The sequence below is a fragment of the Lepus europaeus genome, chromosome 1 (genome assembly GCF_033115175.1).
Source record: "Lepus europaeus isolate LE1 chromosome 1, mLepTim1.pri, whole genome shotgun sequence".
Lineage (NCBI taxonomy): Eukaryota > Metazoa > Chordata > Mammalia > Lagomorpha > Leporidae > Lepus > Lepus europaeus.
Window position 1 is genome coordinate 101,525,400 of NC_084827.1, and position 24,029 is coordinate 101,549,428.

The following is a 24,029-nucleotide window of genomic DNA, read 5'->3' on the forward strand; positions in this document are numbered from 1 at the left end:
CCTAAGATATTTATTTAACACAGATTCTATAATTAGAGCATTAACCTAGAATGCATAGACTTTAAAACAGCCAAATTGTTAAGGTAATCAAAGTATAACAGACAAAATCAAACAGAATAAACATAAAAATGTACCACAGAATGTCAATAAGAAAGAAGTACACAGTAGAGATTTAACACTGGGAAAGCATGTGTTATAAATAAGCTGACACCACAGAGTAAAACAGGAAACAAATAAATATGACAAATTAAATAAAAAGATGAACATGGCAGAGCCTCTGAACATCAATTTTACAAAAGTCTGGGATTACTTCACAGGCAATAATATAATTTTAGTTAAGTGACAAGTTTACTTATCTTCCAAATTTAGGAAAATAAAAAACAAATTTAGTCATAAAACAGTTCGATGATAAAATGAAAAACACAAAAAAGGATTACATAAATCCACACGTGATGAATGTCTAAGTATATTCAAGAAAAGCATCATTAATCATATTCAATGGAAATATTCTAATATTTCAGAGGATATGAATCTCAACTTGACTCTAGAAGTTTGAGCAGAATTTTAAAATCTTCCAAATATGATAGAGCCAAATACTTCACAAAAATCAAAGGTAATATAATATAAAATATAATGATCAAAAATTATAAATATTTTAAAATAAATGACCATGAAATGCTATTTCAATATAAAATGGAAATAATTTTATTATACTAATGTTCACTAAAGAATTTTATATTTCTTGACTTAATTTGAAATGCAGAATACTTTACAAGCATATAAAATTTAAAAGCAAATTATTTCTCATTTAAAATTTCAACTAATGTTTTCCTTGTGTGTCCTCCCTTATTTGTTGTGTGATTTAAAAACTTCTGCATTTTGGTTATGCTTCTGAATAAAACCAATTACACAGAATTTATACTTAAGTTATTGTGCCAAATCTACTAATTAAGCACATTTGTCCTTTAGAACAAGCATAACCTCTGTTCATTTGGAAAAAAACAAATAGTATGCTCAGATAGGCATACTTTTATCATTAAAGACTGTCGTGTAGGCATCTGTTTATTCATCTCTTAAAAACTATAAGCAACATAAAATACACTGTTAGTATAATTTTCAATAATTGGTCTAGTGCACAGAATACAATAGATACTCAAAGAACTTTGTATATTAAGTGAATGAGCAAACAGTTTGTGTAGGCTGGACACATTATTAAATATTTTCTATGCAGTGAAGGATCAACATTAGTGAAGTCTAGAGAGGTATTTTTTTACATTTGTTAACTAACAACCCAGTGCAGAAGGTATTTGATTTTAACAATACTGAAATTACATTTTGGTTAGAAATGCCCAAATTAATACTATAATTAAACTGTGATAAACCAATAAAATATTTAAGATTATAGTAACTACATTATTACCTATTTTGATTTTTATTCAGCAATCTTACATTACAGTAAATATTGGTTGAATATTTATCTTGTTAAACAACCATGCTAAAAACCTAATGGAATAAGTTCCTGTTAATACTTTAAAAGGAAATATTAAGATTTAGTTTTGGATTTTGTCTACTTTCATTATTTCCTCTCTACCCTCCACTCTCTCAGACAACTGAATGAAAGAAATGACTCAAGAAAGAGTACTTGAAATACAGATTTAACCATCTCCAGATGTATAGTTAAAATAAGATATGTATTTCCATTAAAGCAGCACTTGACAATTCATTAACCATTAAAGTGGGCAAGAGCAAATAATGACATTTAGCAATTATGGACTAATTGTGTGTGCAAGACACCATATTCGGCACTGAACATGGCTTATCTCTGTCAGTCTTCACAAGAACTCCTAGAGCCAGCTTTTATTGTTATCCTCACTTATCAGATGAGAAAACTGAGACTGAGACGTTAGATAACTTGTGCAAGGTCACACAACTATGCAGTGAGAAAGTCAAATTTAAATTTGGATGTATTTGTCTTTAGAATTAAATATTAATATTTTAAATGATTTTATATCCACTAAAACACGCATCTCATCAAAATTTAGTAAAGTAAAATAATCATTGAGAAACACATTTAAAACTTGAGTAACAAGACAAATTAAAGCATGATTTTCTAAGTGAAGCTTTAAGGAATACCATACTAAACTACTGTATCCTCATAACCTGGAGAATTTCAGATAATACTGGTTCTTTTGACTAGTAAGTGGTGCAGCTCTATAGTATCTCCATAGTTGACGAAATCTGGAAAAATGCTAAAATTTAAGAATACAGTTCATTTTCTTTACAAAGTGAAGGAAGGACTCAAAAGTGCAGAAATATTTACTATAAGAACAAGACTTCAGTTTCACATTATGTATTAAAAGTTTTTTAAATGAAATAAAGCTGAGAAAAATTCAACAGACTACACTTACAATAAGTACACTTTTCTTTATGTTATACCATGCTTCAAGGAAAAACATGAGGAAAATTTGGCTGAATTCTTCTCTTCTGTAACAGAGGCTCATCTCCCTTCTAAACATCTAGATACCTAATGAATTGCTCTCCAACCTAACACATAGTGTATTTTATACTCTTGTTTATGACAAATAGGATTCAGCCAATTCTTGCACAAAAGTTTTAACACATCAGGCATTAGACTATTCTTCTTTAGTTCTGTATAATAAACAAATTATTGCCTGAACATTTCAAGCTTTTCTCCTTTCCTTGACCACTGTTTGTAACAGATGTTTACCTGGAAAAGATGCTAGTTGGGGATGTGCGGCTAAGGCTGTGGGTGTACCAAGTGTCCCCAAACCACCAAATTCTGAATGCCCTGAGCTGGCTGAATGTAGACCAAAGACTGGGTGGCTGACCATTGGGAAGGCACTCGACACTGTGGACAGGTTAAACGGCTGATCCCCAGCTGCTCTGAATAAATGTCCTGGGAGGGAAAAAAACACACTTAAAGTTGTGCTATAAAAACAGGTGAGATTTATCTGATGTCAGCGTTCATAGTTAAAATTTATAATAATTTCTTATTAAATCTTTGTTTTACATTTTCTTCTTCATTTTTGCTCTTTTAAGACCCACAAAATGTTTCCAGAAACATGAAAATACTCTAAAAGTAATTAAAATGAATAATATGTTGTTTTGAATTTGAGAACCAATGTTTTAAGTAATTAATTTTCACTAATTAAAATAGTTTGACCTGAGAAAATGAGGCCAATTTTCTGTTAATACATGCACATTAATAAATTATCAAAATTTTTTACACATAAGAAAGAAAAAATCCATTAATCTCATATTGAAAACCAAGGACTCAAGCCCATAATCTGTTACCAAGTCATTATTCAAATTCACATACATTCTAGACATGTGCCAGAACTGAAGCTCAGTATTCCACGTAATACCCCATAGGTGAAAAGAATAGCTTGATACCAACAAGAAATTAAGGAATAAACTTACTAGAGATTTCTAAATGCATTCATGGATGGTTACCAACTTAATGCTTATTATTGAACTTTCTGATCATAACACAATATTCAATTCAAATGCATATAACTTTTCAATCTCCACTTTTACTTTATAAATAGAATTAATACTAAGTTTCATAATCCCTAGCTGGAATGTTATATATCTATTTATATAAAAATATACATTATATATTTTAATATTGTGTAGAGATTTAGCAGAACAATACTTGGAATTTTTCCCTTTCTTGAAGGAAATAATTAACATTTCCTGGCTTGCTACTCTGAAAATAGGATATCAAATCACATATTCCAGGCTATCAAAACAACTTCCCTTGTAAAAGATATCATGCTCTACCTTAAAGTAAGAATGAAGCTTCCTTACTATCTCCTGTTTATATTCATTCTGCCTATGCATTGAAATTTAATTAGTATTAAATTTCAATTAAAATGATGTGAGAGATTAAAACATATACGTTGAAAATAAATATTTTCCCCATCATTACTAAATGATCTAGCAAGTCTCTCCTGTTTGCTCTTCTTTTTAAAAATTATTCATTCATTTTCACTTATGTGAAAGGGAGAGAGGGAGAGAGAGAGAGAGAGAGAGAGAGCGAGCTACTTCCACATACTGGATCATTCACCAAATGCTCATAACAGCTGGTGTTGGGCCATGCTGAAGGCAGGAGCGAGGAACTCAATGCAGTCTCCCTTGTGGGTGGCAGGAAACCCAGTACGTGAGCCATCATTCCTTGCCTTTCGTGGGTATACATTAGTGGGAGACCGGACCAGAAGTGAAGGAGCCAGGAGTAGTGACTTCTAACAGGCACTCTGATATGAGATGTGGGCACCCCAAGGAAGCTTTTAACTGTTGTGCCAAATGCCTGCCTTCTGATTTTTTGGTCCCTGAAAACCTAAATATTGTGAATGTACCTGCACAAAGATTTAAATCTTAAATTCTTCACTGAAATATGCTATATTCTCCACTGGAAGATTTAAATGCCTTTAAGTAAGATTTAAATAAATTGCTGTAAATATGTCTTATATCAACCTCTAAGGAAGAAGTTCTGATTCAGGGTAGTGCTTCCAACACAACAAACCCAAGAAGTACATCTTAATCATTACAGTTACGAAGAAGGCCTATGAAGAAACTGTGAGATAACAAAAGAAACTTAAGCGTCTTTTCTAAATCAGGCAGTCTTCTATTTTGTTTACCTAAGTCTAAAGATAGGGAGTGGGTTATTTAGCCTAGTGGTTAAGATACTTGCATCCCACATTGGAATTCTTGGGTTTGATTCCAATTCTAGCACCTCACTCCAGCTTTCTAACAACACAGACTCTGGGAGGCATGGTTTTGTTTGAAATAAGTGGGTTCCTGCCATTCACCTGGGAGATCTGGGTTGCGTTCTTAGCTCCTGGTTTTGGTCTGGGCATAGTCTTAGCCATTGCTGGTATGGGGGAGTGAACTAGTGGATGGGAGTGCTTTCTGTCTATATTTCTCTCTGCCTCTCCAATAAGTAAATAAATTTTTAAAAATTTATTTAGAAAATTGGTGAATTGGTACTTTTACATCCCGGACTGTATTAGCAGAAGCTGAGTCCAAATAAAATAGAGCACATGACCGCAGAACAGATTACCACAAACATCAGTATCTTTAAGATTATTAATATGCCCCCAAAAAGACTGTTTCACCTTTTTTCGGTCAATTCTCAGAAACCCAGCTAATTTTCCTAAATAGTGAGCTTGTGACTTAAAAATATCAATGTTTGTTTTCATTTGTGCTTATATAAAATTTACAATTGTCGCCAATCAATTCAACTTCCTGGCTCAAATGGGATTAATCAAATGTTTTATTTATAAACATACTGTGACTTGTCATATTTCCTTCTCTATCAATTTTCCTGGCAAGCAAGTGGAACTAAACATTCCAGTCCTGGGGATTTTAGAGAATCATGTGTCATTTAAATTCACAAAATAATAATTTAAAATTATACTTGCCAATTATATGTATGTACTCACAATTTGTTACAAAAACATTAATGGGATAAACTCAAAATTACCAAAACTGTACGAAAATACTATACAAATCCAGAGAGACTGAGATGATCACAGATGAAAACTAACAGAAATACTTCTACAAATAATGAATTGGTTGTAAGCAAAATTCTCAGATGTATAGTACAGACATTAATTTTATTATTGTGAAGAAGAAAATGAGCTCTACCTGGAAGACCCCCCAAGCAGAAAACATGAAACATAACTAAATGAACTTTGCAAAAACTCTTGCAAAAACAATTACAAACCAATCATACATAATTTGATAACAAAAAAAGCTCTTTTTTAACTCTAAAAAGGGTAATCTCTAAAAGCAGCTATGTAGAAAACATCAACAAAATATGAGTTTTATTCACCACAGATTCAACTGAAAAAAAAAAATGTATAGATGTGTACACAGAATTCCATCTAAGCCTGGCAATACTGCAGAGACAGGAGTTCAAATCGAGGCTACTTTACTCCACTTTATTATTCTTCTAAAATTCTTGGTTAAAATATCAAAGCAAGGGGGCCAGTGTTGTGGCTTAGTGGGTTAGCCACCTGGGATTCCAGCTTCTTATATGGGTGGCAGATTGTGTCTCATCTCCTCTGCTTCCGATCTGGCTCCCTGTTAATGGCTTGGGAAAAGATGGAAGGTGGCCCAAGTGTTTGGGCCTCTGCATGCAAATGGGAGCCCCAGATGAAGCTCCTGGTTCATGGCTTCAGCTGGCCTAGCCCCGGATGTGAACTAGCAAGATGGAAGAGCTCTCTCTCTCTCTCTCTCTCTCTCTGTAACTCTGACTTTCAAATAATTAAATAAACCATTAACAAAATTAAAGCATGGAGCATTCAGCTGCCTTTCAAATAACATGAAAAAAAATTTCAAAATGAGAAATGTTTTTGAATGAATGAACTCCTTACTTATTTAGAGTAGAAGAGGAATATCCATGATTCCAAAGAGCTTCCATCAGAACAGGTCTGGAGTCTTTTTTCAAACACAGAAATATGCTTCTTAGTTTCTTTTGTCTTACTTCATCAACTCCTGTTTCTGATGCATACATATATGTATGTATATGTGTATATTATATATATATTTATTTAAATTACCACTTAGCTATTTAATCTTCCTCGATTCCATTTACCTCAATGATGGGTTTGATCACACAAAATTATACCATCTCTGAGGTCTTAATTTTCACTCATTTACTACAATTTCTACGTTTCTATTCCTTTATTTCTCAGCACAGTCTCTGGTTTCTACCATTTATTTCCTTCCATCTCACTCCAGTCTACAGATATTTACGTTGGGGGGAAAAGTCTCTGACCTGCTATGTCTACCTCCTCTGCACTTCTCAGAATTTTTTAATGTTTGAGCCAAGTTCCAAGCCTCCCTTCCGCTTGGTCTGTAAAGGCACTAAGTATTCCTAATTGTTATAGCCAACTAATTGTTACTCTTCTCATCCTTATTCTGTCCCTAGAAGTCTGGTATACTTGATTGTCTCTCTCTTATTAAGAGTCATTAAACTGCAAGACATGTAATGCTATCTTTTTAAAAAAATATATTTATTTGAAAGACAGAGTTACAGAGAGAGGTAGAGATAGAGAGAGGTCTTCTATCTGCTGGTTCACTCCCCAAACAGGAGTAACTGCCAGAGCTGGGTCAATCGGAAGCCAGGAGCCAAGAGCTTCTTCCATGTCTCCCACGTGGGTGCAGGGGCCCAAAGACTTGGGCCATCTTCCACTGCTTTCCCAGGAGCATTAGTAGGGAGCTGGATTGGAAGTGGACCAGCTGGGACTTGAACCAGTGCCTATCTGGGATGCCAATGCTGCAAGCCAGGATTTAACCTGCTGCACCACAGCACCAGTCCCAAACTCTCTATATTCTTAACTGTGTATCTTTCAATAATACTATTGCTCCCTTTATCAGATTTTCTTTTTCCTTTTTTCCTAAATGTAAGCATTTCTAAAGGTTTTGTGCAGCCACTTGTTATATTTTCTCCATGTTTTCTCCCTCAGTTATTTCACGTGGTTCCATTGTTTTTACCAGTCACCTCTATGCAAATAAATTCTAAGCCAGGATTTTATTTGAGCTCTTTGACAGCAAAACTTTAATCTTATTCATCTCAGTATGCCCAGTACTGGACACAATTTGAAACACTGTAGTGCATGACCACTGCTTCCACTGTAGTATTTTTGGTCATGTTATTTCTTCCATTTCAGAACTTCAATGTCTATATCACATGCTCTTTGACTTCTGTCCTTTTTTTTATCATACCCATTCTTTACTAATTGCCTCAAGAACATACTGTCCCAAAGTATTTGGAGTCTCCCAGACAGATAAGTTTTGGGCTTTCTTTGAACATTCATGATATATTACTATCTACAGGTTTATTCCTTATTTGCCTGCAATGGTCTCTGGCTTCCAAAGCCCCTAGACAGGAATTCAATCCAGGTATCCCACAAAGGTGGCAGGAATCCAGTTACTTAAACTATCACCACTGCCTCCCAAGGCCTGCATTAGCAAAAGAAGCTGGTGCCAGGGGCTGGATCTGGGTATCAAACTCAGGAGCCAAGATCTGCAATATGGGACATGGCCATCTTAACCAGAATCTTAACCACCAGGCCAAACATGTGCCACCACAACCTATCATTTATCATACCAATAATAGAGTGTAGTTATTTCTTATCATTTTTTTTGACAGGCAGAGTTAGACAGTGAGAGAGAGAGAGAGAGAGAGAGAGAGAGAGAGAGAGAAAGTAATAGACAGTGAGAGAGAGACAGAGAGAAAGGTCTTCCTTCCGTTGGTTTACTCCCCCAATGGCCGCTACGGGTGCTTCCTCCTGGTCTCCCATGCAGGCGCAGGGACCCAAGTATCCTCCACTGGGCCATCCTCTGCTGCCCTCCCAGGCCACAGCAGAGAGCTGGACTGGAAGAGGAGCAACTGGGACAGAATCCGGCGTCCCAACTGGGACTAGAAGCCGGGGTGCCGGCGCCGCAGGTGGAGGATTAGCCAATTGAACCACGGCGCCGGCCCTATTTCTTATAATTTTTCCTGTTATAAAACATTGCACAATGCAAACTGTTAACAGAGGACAGAGACATTCTATGACTCCTGCTGTGGGCAACTCCAAGAAAGTTTTCAATTCAAAGGCTAGAATAATCAGCAATTACTCTTTAAATGATTAAAGGTGTATTATCTTTTCTCTTCTTCAATTGAAAAACACACAGAATGTTACTAAATCTTCATTGGGTAGTTAGAAGCTAATTTAAAAACTTCTATGTTGTGGCTTTAATTTTTTTATATACCAGGGGTGCTGGTTTGATTAAACCTTTAGTTGCATTTGAACAACAATTTGAACAACACACTAAGCCTTCAACTATCTTAAACTTTCAAGCTACTGTTCACAAGGTTATTTTTGATCATTCACTGGTGATAGTTCAGTGAATCCTATAATATCTAAAACAAACCATATTCTGTATTAACAAAATAGCAGAAAGATACATTTTTACACAAAACAAAATATAACACAAGTCAAAAAGGCTCTACTAACCTTACAACTATAATAAACAAAACTATTTGGAAATTAGAATGCTCCTACATTAATATACTCAATATCAGCAGAATTCCCAAATAAAACTTTTCTTCAAGTTTTTCTAGAGAAAACATTTGTAAACTCATAAAATAATAATTTTAGAAGACTAGAACAATTCATTTGTAATAGATACTAACATTCAAATACAGGTTCAGTATCAGGTGTGAAACATTTATTTTCAGGACCAGCATTTTGGGTTGGTAGGCATCCCAGAAGGATGCCAGTTCGAGTCCTGGCTGCTCCTCTTTCTCCCAGCTCTCTGCCAATGTCCTGGGAAAGCAATGGAAGATGGCCCAAGTGCTTGGACTCCTGCACCTGCATGGGAGACGCAGAAGTTTTTGGCTCCTGGCTTCTAATTGGCGCAGCTCTGGCCTTTCCAGTCATTTGGGGATTAAACCAGTGGATGGAAGAACTTTGTCTCTCCCCCTCTCTGCCTGTAGCTCTAAATCTCAAAGAAATAAATAACATCTTTAAAAAATTATTTTCATTTTTGGTTTAAAGGATGGGAAACAATGTGTATATTTTTGCTTAATGAAAATTAATACATATCTAAAATGCCTGAATTCTTAAATTATAAGAAGCTGAATATTTTTCAGGAAAGCTTTTGAAATTCTACCAGTCAAGAATATAAAAGTGATTAATTTTTTATTTATTTATTTTTTACTTTTTTGACAGGCAGAGTGGACAGTGAGAGAGAGAGAGACAGAGAAAAAGGTCTTCCTTTTGCCGTTGGTTCACCCTCCAATGGCTGCCGCGGCCGGTGTGCTGCGGCCAGCACACCGCACTGATTCGAAGCTAGGAGCCAGGTGCCTCTCCTGGTCTCCCATGGGGTGCAGGGCCCAAGGACCTGGGCCATCCTCCACTGCACTCCCTGGCCACAGCAGAGAGCTGGCCTGGAAGAGGGGCAACCGGGACAGAAGCTGGTGCCCCGACCGGGACTAGTTAAAAGCAGCACACAGATACCAATATGTCAGTAAACAAGGCCTAGCAACTTTGTTTTTATTATTATTAATGAATAATACAATAAGGTTTTTTCCCCTCACAAAAATTAAATAGTAGAAATACTAAAGTAACACCTTCACTTCCATCACCAGTGAAAAAACTGTCCTCTAACTAAGGCAAAGTCCAGAAAAAAAATTAAAACAAAAAAACTGTAAGAAATAAGTCTGCTAAAGCATTTGATCTTTCAAAAACTAAAAGAGACAGCTTACTATATTACTTTACATAATGCTTTTTCATAGGCTAAAAATATTTTTAATCTTTCAGTGTTACCCCAACTTGTTACAACATATTTTCTAATTTTTGTTTCTAGTTCCTTAAAACTGTAAGAAATTTTACAGAATTGCAAAATCAGCCTCTGTTGTACAAACTGCTAATCACCAAAAATTGTAGTGTATTCAAATAAAACTCTATGAATACTTTAATTAACACCAATAATAACTGGGTGTATAAACCAAAGGGAACATCACCAGAATGGTTGTAAATGAAAAAACATACTCAAATTACTGGCTTACATATTAAAATACTTAAATATGTTAGTTTTTAAAAACTTTGAAATTCAAAATATATGACTTGAATTTTGATTAAAGAATAAGTGGAAAGAATTCTAGAATGAACAGTGATAAATCTTTCTCCTCAAGCAATCTTCAACTCATTCCTGTATTCTCAGAATGTTTTGAGATAGTTAACCTTACATTTTAACATTTAACAGGACACATGGGGATGGGAGGCCATGGGCATACAGCCCAGCAGTTAAGACTCTGCTTGGGATGCCCACATTCCATATCAGAACGCCTGGGCTGGAGATCTGGCGGGGCTCCCAGTTCCAACTTCCAGCTAATGTGCACCCTGGAAGGCAGCAGGTGACAGCTGAGGTACTTAGATCACTGACACCCATGTAGGGGACCTGAATGGAGTTCCTGGCTCCTGGCTTTGACCTGGCCCAACCCAAGCTGTTGTGGGCACTGGGGGGAGTGAACTAGCAGATGGGAAATTTCTGTCTTTGTTTCTGCCTCTTTCTCTGTCTTTAAACCAAGCAAAATAAATATTTGTTTAAAGTACAAATAGATCTAACTCGATACGGCTAGGTGAAAAACATTAGTTTAATGAATCCCATGGCACAAAAGCTTTAGAAAAATGTTCACTTTAGATAAAGAAGTTGGACATAAGGTTTACCAAAATCCAATTTCTCTCTCCTTTCTTGGCTCAGGTGGGCCACTCCTTCCAGGAGTGTGGGGAAGAAAAACAGGTATCCTTCCTCTCCAGCACCAGTAACAAATCTCAGAATGGCATCCCTTTGGTTTTAATCAGTCTGTCTTGCATCATGTGCTCCTTCCTTAAGCAGTTGCTCTTGTGTGGATTGGCTAGGTTGGGTGGTGACATGCCCTCTGTGAAGTTTTAAATAAGAAGTTTTTTAAAAGTAAGTGACTGGGGCCGGGTGCTGTGGCATAGCGGGTCAAGCTGCTTCCTGTGACATCATCACATCAGCACCCTATATGGGCACTGATTTGAGTCCACGCTGCTTCTTTCCAATCCAGCTCCCTGCTGATGTGTGTGGGAAAGCTGCAGAAGATGGCCCAAGTGCTTAGGCCTCTGCACTCATGTGGGAGACCTGGAGGAAGCTCCCGGCTCCTAGCTTTGGCCTGACCCAGCCCTGTCCATTGTGGCCATTAGGAAGTAAACAAGCAGGTGGAAGATCTGTCTCTGCCTTCCTGCCCTCCAACCCTGCCTTTCAAATAAACAAACATCTATAAAAAATAAATAAATAAAAGTGCCTTATTTGGTGGGAGAGGGAGAGACAACTTCTGATTATGGTGTAGTAGTGCAGTGGGAACATAAATACTCCATAGATAACCATAAATATGTTATTAAAAAATACTGGAAAGCATCCAAAAACAGAGAAATTCCACTGAAGAGTTTTAATCCAGAAAAATGGTGGCTAGAAGGGATAAGAAATGTGACTTTTTGGTCTGATAATGCTGCCTAAAGCTCACAGCTATAATGACAGATATTGGTGGAATAATAACCAGCAGGTGTATCCACCAGAGGTACAAGATGTTAACATTCAGGGCTAAGAAAATATCTGGAGGGGCCAGCGTTGTGGTGAAGTAGGTTAAGCCTATGACAAGAGCATCCCATATGAGTGTCAATTCGAGTCCGGCTGCTCTGCTTCTAATACAGATCCTCGTAATGCACCTGGAAAAGCAGTAGGGAACGGCCCAAGTGCTTGGGCCCCTGGTAACCACATGGAAGATCTGGATGAAGCTCCTGGCTCCTGCCACCTGTCTGGCCCAGTGCTGGCTGTTTCAGCCATCTGAGGAGTAAACCAGCAGATGGAAGATTCTGTCTCTCTCTCTCTCTCTCTCTCATTCTCCCTCTCTCTTTGAAACTCTGAATTTCAAATAAGTAAATCTTAAAATAAAATTTACTTCTTACAGCAAAAATTAGCCATAAAAGACAACAACAACAACAACAACAATAACAACAAACCCAGCAGATATCATCACTACATTTTCCAACTACAATGAAACTAAAATTCACATCAATTAAAAAAAACTTAAATGCTAAACAATTCATCAGACAAAAAAGAACACAAGAAATCAGAAATTATTTTACTAGAACTATAAACTGGCAAAATATAAAAATTTGAGTAAATAACATCATTTAAAAGAGAAATTCACGACATAAAATGCACAGGGACAAAGGCTTCAAATAAAAAGATTTAAGCTTCTCTTTCAGAAACTAGGCTAGTGGGAGAGGTTGGAAGACAAATTCACTAACAGAAAAATAGAAGGAAACAATAATGAAACAAAACAAAACTGAGAAAATTCAATGAAACCAAAAGCTAATTCTTCAAAAAGACCAATGCAATTGATAAACCTCTATTTACTAAGAAAAAAAGAGAAACAACACAAATAATGAGTATCAACAATGAGACAGAAGACATCACTGAAGATCACACAGACACTGAAAGGATAAGGTAATATTTGGAAAAACTGAGCCCATAAATTTAATGGCTTAGATGAAATGGACAAGTTCCCCTAGAGATATCACCCAGTGCTTACTCAAGAAGAAGAAAACCTGAATAGTTCTACTACATATCTATATTTTAAAAGATGTTTAAAAGATTTCAAGCAAAGACAAACGCTCAGGCCCAGATGACTTTACTTATGAATTTTTACTATATATTTAGGGAAGAAGTACATCAATGCTATATATAATCTTCCAAAAACTAACATGGTGAGAATCTTCCCAAATCATTTCCAATAAAGTAATGACAAGGAAGGAAAACTGCAGGCCTAAAAGACCTCACGAAAATAGATGCAAAAATCCTTAAGAAAATTCTAGCAAATCAAATCCAATAATATTTTTGAAAGGATGATACACCATGATTGAGATTAATCCCAGAATGTGATGGCCTAAAAGGTTTTTTTTTTTTTTTTTTTTTTTTTTTTTATAGGCAGAGTGGATAGTGAGAGAGAGACAGAGAGAAAGGTCTTCCTTTGCCGTTGGTTCACCCTCCAATGGCCGGCGCAACGCTGATCCGAAGCCAGGAGCCAGGTGCTTCTCCTGGTCTCCCATGCGGGTGCAGGGCCCAAGGACTTGGGCCATCCTCCACTGCCTTCCTGGGCCACAGCAGAGAGCTGGTCTGGAAGAGGGGCAACCGGGACAGAACTGGTGCCCCAACCGGGACTAGAACCCGGTGTGCCGGCGCCGCAAGGCGGAGGATTAGCCTGTTAAGCCACGGCGCCGGCAACCTAAAAGTTTTTAAAAATAAATTTAATTCACCATATTAGCAAATTAAAAATGAAATACTATAATAATCATTTAAATAGTTGCAGAAAAAGCATGTGACAAAATTCAATACCAATTCATAGTAAGAAAAAACTCAGATCTGGCATCATAGCACAGCAGTTTAAGTCGCTGCCTGCAATGCCAAGCACCAGTTCAAGTCCTAGCTGCTTCACTTCTAGTCCAGCTTCCTGCTAATACAATTGGGAAGGCAGTATATGATGGCCCAAGTACTTGGGCCCTGCCACCCACATGGCAGACCAGGGTGGAATTCCAGGTTCCTGATTTTGGTTTGGCCCAGTCCTGACCATTGTGGCCACTTGGGGAGTGAACCAGCTGATGGAAGATCTCTCTCTCTCTCTCCCTCCCTTTATCTATGTAACTTGGTATTTCAAATAAATAAAATAAATCTTAAACAAAAATCTCAGCAAAATAGGAATAGAAGGGAACTTTCTCAATCTGATGAGGAGCATCTATGAAAAAGGTACACCACCAGACTAAGAAGTGAAAGAATGAATGATTTACCCCTAGGATTAGTAACAAGGCAATGGTGTCTGTTAGCATTTTTAAAATTTATTTTTATTTATTTGAAAAGACAAGACAGACACACAAACTCAGTTTCCCCAAACTATGCTTATTGTGATTTCAGAAAATCCAGTCAAGAATGTAATAGGTAAACTTTAACTTTCAGTGTGGGTCACAGGAATTGTGCATTTGTGAGACCATTTGGATATGTGTGACAGAAAAAAATACTGATAGGCAATATCTGCTTTTTATCTGGTGTGCACATGTGCGTGCACACACACATACAGAGAGCGAGCGAGACCCTGTGCTCGAACCATCACCACTGCCTCCCAGGATGCATAGTAGCTGAAGCTAAAATTGGAAGTAAAGCCTGGACTCAAACCCAGGCACTCTGATATGAAATGCCAGCATCCCCACAAGCTCCTTAACCACTGTGCCAATGACAGCCCTTGCAATCACCTCTGTTCACCCTTATACTAAACAGTACCAATTCACTGTTGCAAGGAAAAGAAAGTATGCTGATTAGAAAGAAAGACAGCCCAGTTTTAAAGTAATTTAATAGATAAATTAAGAAGGAACGTACAGGAAGGGCAAATAAGTGTATGAAAATTTGCTCAACATCATCAGTCTGTAGAGAAATTAAAATCCAAACCAGGAAATGGTGTTGTGGTATAGCTGATTAAAACGCTGCACATGATGCAGGCATTCCTTATTGGAGTGCTGCATTGAGTACTGGTTGCTTCACTTCTAATACAACTTCCTGTTAATGTGCTTGGGAAGGCAGCACAAGATAGACCAAGTGCTTGGACCCCTACCACCCTTGTAGGAGATCAGGATGGAGTTACTGCTCCTGGCTTAGGCCTGGCCCAGACCTGGATGTTGTAGGCATTTGGGGGAATGAAGCAGCAGATAGAAACTTTAGAAACTTTCTCCCCCAATTGCCCCCAATGCTCTGCCTTTCAAATAAGTAAGTCTTTTTGTAAAAGCAGTCTATACTTGTCTGGCGCTGTGGCACAGTGGGTAAAACCACCATCTGCAGTGCTGGCACCCCATATAGGCACGGGTTTGAGTCCTGGCTGCTCTACTGGCAGTCCAGCTCTTGACTAATGAGCCTGGAAGAGTAGCAGAAGGTGGCCCAAGTGCTTGGGCCCCTGCACCCATGTGGGAAGAAGCTCCTGGCTCCTGGCTTCAGCCTGGCCCATCCCTGACCGTTGAGGCTATTTGGGGAGTGAACCAGTGGATAGAAGGTCTCTCTCTCTCTTTCTCTTTCTCTCTCTCTCTCTCTCTCTCTCTCTCCCATCTCTTTAACTCAGCCTTTAAAATATATAAATCTTTAAAAAACTGTCTATATGTACTTAAAAAAACAAAACACACTGTACACCCACTAAAAGTGCTAAAATTAGTAAGATTGACAAGTTAGCAAGGACACAGAGTAATGAGAACTCTCATATACTGCTGGTGGGGAATAACAAATTTTAATGCAACTTTGGAAAAACATCCACACATGTGTATTAAATAAAACATATGCTTATAATATTCTCCAGCAATTTCATTCCTGGGTATTTACTCAAGAGAAATAAAAACACCTATCTACACAAAGACTTGTTACTTCAATATTCACAACTGCCCCAAACAGAAATAGTACAATATCCATCAATAGTAAATAACAAACTTAAGCACAGCCATATAATGGAAAATTCCTCAAAAATATAAAGGAATAAATTATTGATACATACAATGATGTGGAGGAATTTCAAAAGCATTATACTAAGTGAAAGAAGCCAGGATAAACCAGAGAAGACAATGTGATTCATTTACATGAAATCCAAGGAAATTTAAAACAGTAGTGATAGAAGGCAGTTCAGTGATTGTCAGAGCAGGGATGGAAGAACAGTCCTGACTTCAAAAATATACAAGGCGAATTTTGGAGGTGATGAGAGTGTTATATATCCCTGAGGTTATATCAGTATATCTATCTATCAATCTACCTATATATATAGATATATTTGTCAAAATTCATTGAAGCATATACACTTAAAAGTTAATTTTACTGTATACAAGTCACTCTTAAATAAAACTAGAAGTAGGGGTTTGCACAATCAATTTCACTCTGTAATGAGAGTAACTGATTAAAGCAAGACAAGCATGGAGTTGAAGAATCCAGTTAATAATGAACTTTAATGATTCAGGTGAGATTGTAGTATAGACTGTGGTAGTGGAGACAGAGTTTACAGAGTCAAGCTTTTTTTTTATTTATTTTATCTGAATGGCAGAGACACAGAGAAAGAAACAGAGAGAGCTCCCAGCACTGATTCACTCCACAAATGCCCCCAATAGCTGCAGCTGGGCCAAGGCCAAAGCCAAGAGCTAAGAACACAAGCCAGGTCTCCCATGTAAGTGGCAGAAACCCAATTACTTGAGTCATCACTGCTCCTCCCAGCATCTGCACTGGCAGGAGGCTGGAGTCAGAAGCCAGAGCCAGGAATGAAACTCAGGACTCCCTTGCGGGACACAGGCACTTAACCACTAGGCGAAATGCCTGTTCCCTCAAGTTATTTTCAAGGTAAAATCAATAAGATTCTGCTGTGAAAGTGAAAGAGAAAAATCTAGAGATTACTATTTTTATGGCTTAAGCTATTGAATGAATCGGCAAAAATCTGAATGAATTGGTGTATTTAAACAAAGAGATAAGAGGCCTCAGGATCAAGACCTGGGAAATGCAGCATTTATGAACAAAGACATTTGCAAAGAAAACTAAGAAGTAGCAGCAAGATATATCAGAGAAAAATGAAGAGTGTACCATGGAAGATAAAATAAAAGATTTCCAAGAAGAAGGGGGTGGTCAACTGTGTCAAATTCTGAAAGGCTGATAACAGGATAGCAAAAATGGCATTGGTGTGGTTTGAGATAGACATGAAAAAACAAGGAGGAGAAAGCATATGTAGGTATCTCTTTTAAAAAGTTGGGCTAGACCGGCGCCGTGGCTCAACAGGCTAATCCTCCGCCTTGCGGCGCCGGCACACCGGGTTCTAGTCCCGGTTGGGGCACCAGTTCTGTCCCGGTTGCCCCTCTTCCAGGCCAGCTCTCTGCTATGGCCCGGGAGTGCAGTGGAGGATGGCCCAAGTGCTTGGGCCCTGCACCCGCATGGGAGACCAGGAGAAGCACCTGGCTCCTGCCTTCGGATCAGTGTGGTGTGCCGGCCGCAGCGCGCCGGCCAAGGCGGCCATTGGAGGGTGAACCAATGGCAAAGGCAGACCTTTCTCTTTGTCTCTCTCTCTCACTGTCCACTCTGCCTGTTCAAAACAAACAAACAAACAAAAAAACACAACAACAAAGAAGCTGGGCTTTAAAAACTATGGCAAACAGGGCAATAAACAGAGGAGTATTTAGGTTAAATAAGGGTTTTTGGTATATATGAGCTCCTGTAAAAAAATGAGTTAAAAGTTCACTTTATTTGATGCAAATTTTATTTTCCCAATCTCTCTCTGCATGCATGGTTTCAAATTATTTATTTACTTATTTTATTTATTCAACAGAGAGAGGGAGAGACAGAGATGTTTTCCCATCCACTAGTTCACTCCCCAAATGGCTGCAACAGGGGGAGGAAGGCAGTCAGCAGCCAGGAACTCAATCCAGGTCTCAAAGGTGGGTGGCAAGAATCTAATCATTTGGACCATCATTGCTGCCTCCCAGGGTCTGCATTAGGCGGAAGCTGGAAAGGGGAGCCAGAGCTAGGCATTGGACCCAGGTATTTCAATATGGGCCATGGGCATCTCAACTGAAGGCTTAACTGCTAGACTGAATGCAGATGCCTGGCCAGCATTTCGAAATTTTTTCACAGCAAAATAAACCTGTCATTTTATTCCATTTTCCCTAAGTGTTTAAAAAATTTTTTAATTGTTTTAATTATTTAAGAGAGAGAGAGATAGAGAGAGAAATAGGGAGACAGACAGACAGACAAAACACTCTCATCTCCTATTTCACTCCCTAATACCCTCAACAGCTGGACCAAGGCCAGGGCTGGAACCAGAAGTCAGGAATGAAATCCAGGCCTCCCACATGGGTAGCAATAGTCCAATAATTGGAGCCATCACTGCTGCCTGCCAAGTTCTGTGTTGGCAGAAAGCTGTAGTGATGATCTGGAGCCAGGAATTGAATTCATGCACTCTGTGGGACCCAGGCATCTTAACCACTGGGCTAAAGGCTTGCTCCTCCACAAACTTTCTAAAGTTCCCTTGGACTATTTTTTTTAGGATGAATGATGTTAAGAACATGTTTTTATACTTATAGATATGGCCCAGTATATAAAGAATGATACTGTGTAGAAGGGATGAAATTCTTGAAAAAAAAAAAAAAGTCCTATACTCTAAAAAGTAAACAGTATAGATGTTTGCTATTATGTATGAGAGTTAAGAGCCATATAACTTTAAGTTAAGGATTTATTCTATTTGGTTTAATTTATATTCTCCCATAGAATGGTATGTCAAAGGAGATTTTTAGTAATTATACAGAAGCTATTTGATGCATTGCTGAAATATTATGAATGAACCATTTGAATGGGAATAAACCTCATATGTATGTATCAGAAAAGTTCATTACAATACAGATATGGAAGGGGGACTAAAACCATATGAACTGAAGCCGGTAGACAACTGGTTCATCCAACATATATTTCAACCTCCATTTAGTGTGCCTTCCTGTGATGGAGGAGCTGGAAGCTAAAAACTACATTTACCAGTCTGTTGCAGCCAGGGTTCTGGAAGTAATTTAGATGCTGTCAATCAGATGTATTTGAAAAGAATTAAAAACAGTTGAGCTGAGTGACTGGTAACACATGAAGTGTCTTTCTTGCTGGTTCAGATCTAGCAGAAAGCACAGGCCAGCTCTGGAGCCCATTCTGTCAGTGGATTCGTATCACTAGATTGCAGCAGTTGGTACAGTGGTGTCCTGAATGAACCAGAAGTAATTTCCTCAGCAGGTCAGTGAGATGTGGAGGCCAAGTACCAGCTCTTCCATAATTTTTAAAGTATCTGATTCTTTATATTAAATTTTTTTTTACTTAAAAATAATTTAATGATCTTTGTTATCTCTAGCTGAACTGATACATTAACCAAGAGCCCAAACTGGTGAGAATTCCAAAACCAAAGACAAATTCAGTTTTTCACACTGGGCTGACAGCTAATAACCATGTACTTTCCAAAATAATTCTAAAGGGGAGGTACAGTGCTCTGAATTCAGATCACTGTCATGTGAGGACATGCCAGGAAGGTGCCATCTCTGAAGCCGAGACCAAGACCACACTGCTATGGTTCATATGTTAGAAGCTTGGTCCCCAGGGTGGCAGTATTAAGAGTTGGTAGATCTTCAAGAGATGGGGCCTATCAGATGGTTATTTGGGGCTACCACTTCAGAAGAAATTAATGTAGTTCTCACAGGACCAGGTAGTTCTAGCAAGAGTGGGTCACTATAAAGTGAGGCCACTTCATGTGCTTGACCTGTTCTGTAGATAGCTATTTTCCTTAACACTTCTCTGCCGTGTTATGATAGAGTCAGGGGCTGCCATCTCCAGATGGTAGTGCCACACTGTCTGCACTTTCTAGCCATTAGAATCGTGAGCTAAATAAACCTGTTTTCTTTATAACAAAGTAGTTAGTGGTAGAGATGTCCATTAGGATGCCTGCTTCCCATATTAGAGTGCCTGGGTTCAATTGCTAGCATTGGCTTCTGACTTCAGCTTCCTGCTCATGCAAACCTTGGAGAAAGAAGGTAATGATTCAAGTAGTGGAGGCCCTGTAATCCATGTAGGAGACCTGGATTGAGGTTCTGGGTCTGGCCATGATCAAGCATAGGCTGCTGAGGGACTGAACCTCAAGCTCAGCTGTGACAAATCCACGGCGTAGAATTTTCAACTGGGCCTAGCCTTATCATCCCTATGGGATTTGGACATAGATAATTTAGTAGGTTGTATGTGTCTAGGAATCTATCCATTTCTTTTAGGTTTCCCAATTTGTTGCCATACAGCTCTTTGTAGTAATTCCTGATGATTCTTTTTATTTCTGTGGTATTTGTTGTTACATTTCCTTTTTCAGCTTCAATTTTATTGATTTATATCTTCTCCCTCTTTTTTTTTTTTTTTTTTTTGGTTAGTTGCACCAGTGGTGTATCAATTTTGCTTATTTTTTCAAAAAACCAGCTCTTCATTGCACTAATTTTTTGTATTTTTTGTTTCAATTTTATTTATTTCATCTCTAAATTATTTCTTTCCTCCTACTAATTTGGGGTTTGGCTTATTGTTTTTCTAGGACCTTGAGATGCGTTGATAGCTCATTTATTTGGTACCTTTCCAATTTCTTCATGTAGGCACTGACTGCGACAAACTTCCTCCTTACCACTGCTTTTGCTGTATTCCATAAATTTTGATATGATGTGCTGTCATCTTCATTTGTTCCCAGCATTTTTTTTATTTCTTCTATGACCCACTGTTCATTCAGGACCATGTTGCTCAGTCTCCATGTGTCTGCATACGATCTAAGAAGTCTTGAGTTGTTGGTTTCCAGTTTTATTCCATTGTGGTCAGAGAAGATGCATAGTATGAGTTCAATTTTTTGGAATTTTCTGAGACTTGCTTTATGGCCTAGCATAAGTTCTATCCTAGAGAAAGTTCCATGTACTGATGGGAAGAATGTGTATTCTGCCACTGTGGGGTGAAAAGTTCTGTAGATATCTGTTAGGTCCATTTGATGTATAGTGTTGATTAACTCTGTTGTTTCCTTGCTGATTTTCTGTCTGGTTGATCTGTCCATTCTGAAAGTGGGGTAATGAAGTTTCCCATTACTATTGTATTGGAGTCTATGTCTCCCTTTAGATCCATTAACATTTCTTTTAAATAGCCAGGTGCCCTGTAATTGGGTGCATAAACATTTATATTTATTTATTTTTTGTGATAGGCAGAGTGGACAGTGAGAGAGAGAGAGAGAGAAAGAGAGGAAGGTCTTCCTTTTTTGCCATTGGTTCACCCTCCAATGGCCACCGCGGCCAGCACGTTGCGGCTGGCGCATCGCACTGATCCGAAGCCAGGAGCCAGGTGCTTCTCCTGGTCTCCCATGCGGGTGCAGGGCCCAAGCACCTGGGCCATCCTCCACTACACTCCCAGGCCATAGCAGAGAGCTGGACTGGAAGAGGGGCAATCGGGACAGAATCTGGTGCCCCAACCGAGACTAGAACCTGGTGTGCCGGCACCGCAGGCAGAGGATTAGCCTATTGAGCCGCGGCGCCGGCCACATAAACATTTATTATAGTCACATCTTCCTGTTGGATTGACCCCTTAATCATTGCACAGTGCCCTTCTATGTCTCTTTTAACAGTTTTTGTGTTAAAATCTATTTGGTCTGATATTAAGATGGCAACACCACTGGTTTCTGTTAGCATGGCATATTTTTTCCATTCTTTCACTTTCAGTCTGCATGTATCTTTTCTGGTGAGATAATGTTTCTTGTAGGCAGCAAATAGATGCGTCTTGTTTTTTAATTCATTCTGCCAGTCTGTATCTTTTTACTGGAGAATTAAGGTCATTTACATTCAAGGTGACTATTGATAAGTTATGCTTGGCCCTGCCATTTTCCCATAAACATTCCTATTGTTTACATTGTATTTTGTACTTCTACTGGCAGATTTTCTGCCTTCTCATTCTTTCATAATGATGGCTATCTCTGTGTTTCTGTGTGTAGCACATCCTTAAGCATCTTTTGTAAGGCTGGACGAGTGGCAACAAATTGTTTCACATCTGTTTGTTATGGAAGGTCTTTCTTTCACCTTCATTCAGAAATGAGAGCTTTGTGGGGTACAGTATTATGGGTGACAGGTTTTTTTTTTTTTTCTTTTAAGACTTGACTATGTCTTGCCATTTCCTTCTAGCCTGTAGGGTTTCTGATGAGAAGTCAGCTGTGAGTCTAATTGGAGATCCTCTGAAAGTAATCTGGTGCTTCTCTCATGCACACTTTAGAATCTTTTCTTCACATTTTACTGTGGAAAGTTTGACTATAATGTGTCATGGTGAAGATATTTTCTGGTCATGCCTGTTAGGAGTTTGTGTACTTCCCCTACTTGGGCGTCCCTTTCTTTCTCCAAATTGGGCAAGTTTTCTGAAATTATTTCACTAAATAGGCCTTGTAGCCCATTCTCTCATTCCACACATTCAGGAACTTGTACAACCCATATGTTGGCTTGTTTGACCCAAAAGTCTCCAACACTGTTTTTAAGTTTTCTATTTTCTTCCTCTTATCTATCTATCTATCTGTCTATCTATCTATTTAAGTCTGTCTGTAAGATTTCCAAAGATTTGTCTTCTAGTTTGGATAATCTTCTGCCTCACCAAGTCTGCTGTTAAGGCTTTACACTGCATTTTTAATTTGTTCTATTGAATTCTTCATTGCTAATATTTCATTTTGATTTGTCTTTAAAATCTCAATTTCATGGGAAAATTTTCATTCATGTCATCTATAGTTTTCTTTAACTCATGGATTTACTTCTGATTGCTTCTGAGTAATCCTATGATTAATTTTTTAATTCCATTTCAGCATTTCCTCAATCTCTTCATCTTTGTATTCTAATATTGAAATGTTGTTGTGTTCTTTTGGGGGGATCATGGTTTCTTCCTTATTCTTGTTTCTTGAATTTTTGCATTTGTTTTTAGGCATTTAGATGGACACAGATAATTGATGTCAACATAATTCTAGTGTTTTGCTGTTTGTTGTTCCACAAGCAACAGAATCTCTGATCTAGGAGTCTCAGGTCTTATGCCAGCATTTATTATGGTAACAGAGTAAATCCTAAGTAGGTATAGTCTTGATCCTGACAAGGTGTTGTTTCAATAGAAAATAGTTGATCAATTAAAAATTGAAAGCAGGTTTGAATTATATCCTTTATAACTCAGAGGAATTCTGACATACTACTAATGAAGATGACTGAGAAATTACTGTTTCTCTAAAAGAAAATAATTGTTTAAAACAGAATGATATCAGAAGGCCCAGTAGAAAACTGTTGAGGTTTTGCATTTTAAAAACAAAAATTTTGTTTTGTTGTTTCTACGTACCATAAACACTGGAGATCAAATTGTTTAACATAAAGTGGTTGGATCACTATCATCAACTCTCTCTTAAGTAATTTTAATATCCCTGTTTTCAAGTAAAATAGTATACATATTTATTATAAAATAAAGAATGATTGGGCCCATTATTGCTTTTTTACTTTATTTTAAAATACTGAGAGTTTTCAGGCAATATATAGGCCAAAAATAACAAATCAAACAAGAAAGGAAAATATAATAAAGTGAGTTATACATGACAACCAAGTGTTCTGTTAAGTAACTTATGTGTTTTGGGAGGGAATGAAATTCTGCATTTTAAACATGAACTACAACATAGTGAAAGTTTAAATAAAAATCATGTAACCAAGAAAGTGAAAAACTCATGCTGAAGGTGCTAAAAATGTAATGTTAATAAGTGATATATTTCTGAGTAAATAAACTGCTATCATTCAATGTAAGCATCTTAACATAAAAGCTGAACTCTTTTATTAGCAAATAAATGATAAAAAAAATCTTTGTGGACAAGATTTCTGTAGGTACCAGTAGCATACCCC

At 37.7% G+C, this 24,029-nt stretch overlaps 1 protein-coding gene across 20 annotated transcripts in view; it reads right to left on the reverse strand.

Annotated features, from left to right (window-relative positions):
* The window catches only part of BAZ2B (bromodomain adjacent to zinc finger domain 2B), a 449,666-nt gene that overhangs the window by 124,190 nt on the left and 301,447 nt on the right, over positions 1 to 24,029 (reverse strand). For 17 of the 20 annotated variants that reach the window (XM_062187182.1, XM_062187176.1, XM_062187160.1 and 14 more), the window contains one exon: positions 2,729 to 2,917. The exons of the other annotated variants lie outside the window; for them this stretch is intronic. In XM_062187182.1, coding sequence (XP_062043166.1) covers positions 2,729 to 2,917 — 189 coding nt within the window. The remainder of the gene's footprint in view (positions 1 to 2,728; positions 2,918 to 24,029) is intronic. 20 annotated transcript variants of the gene reach the window in all.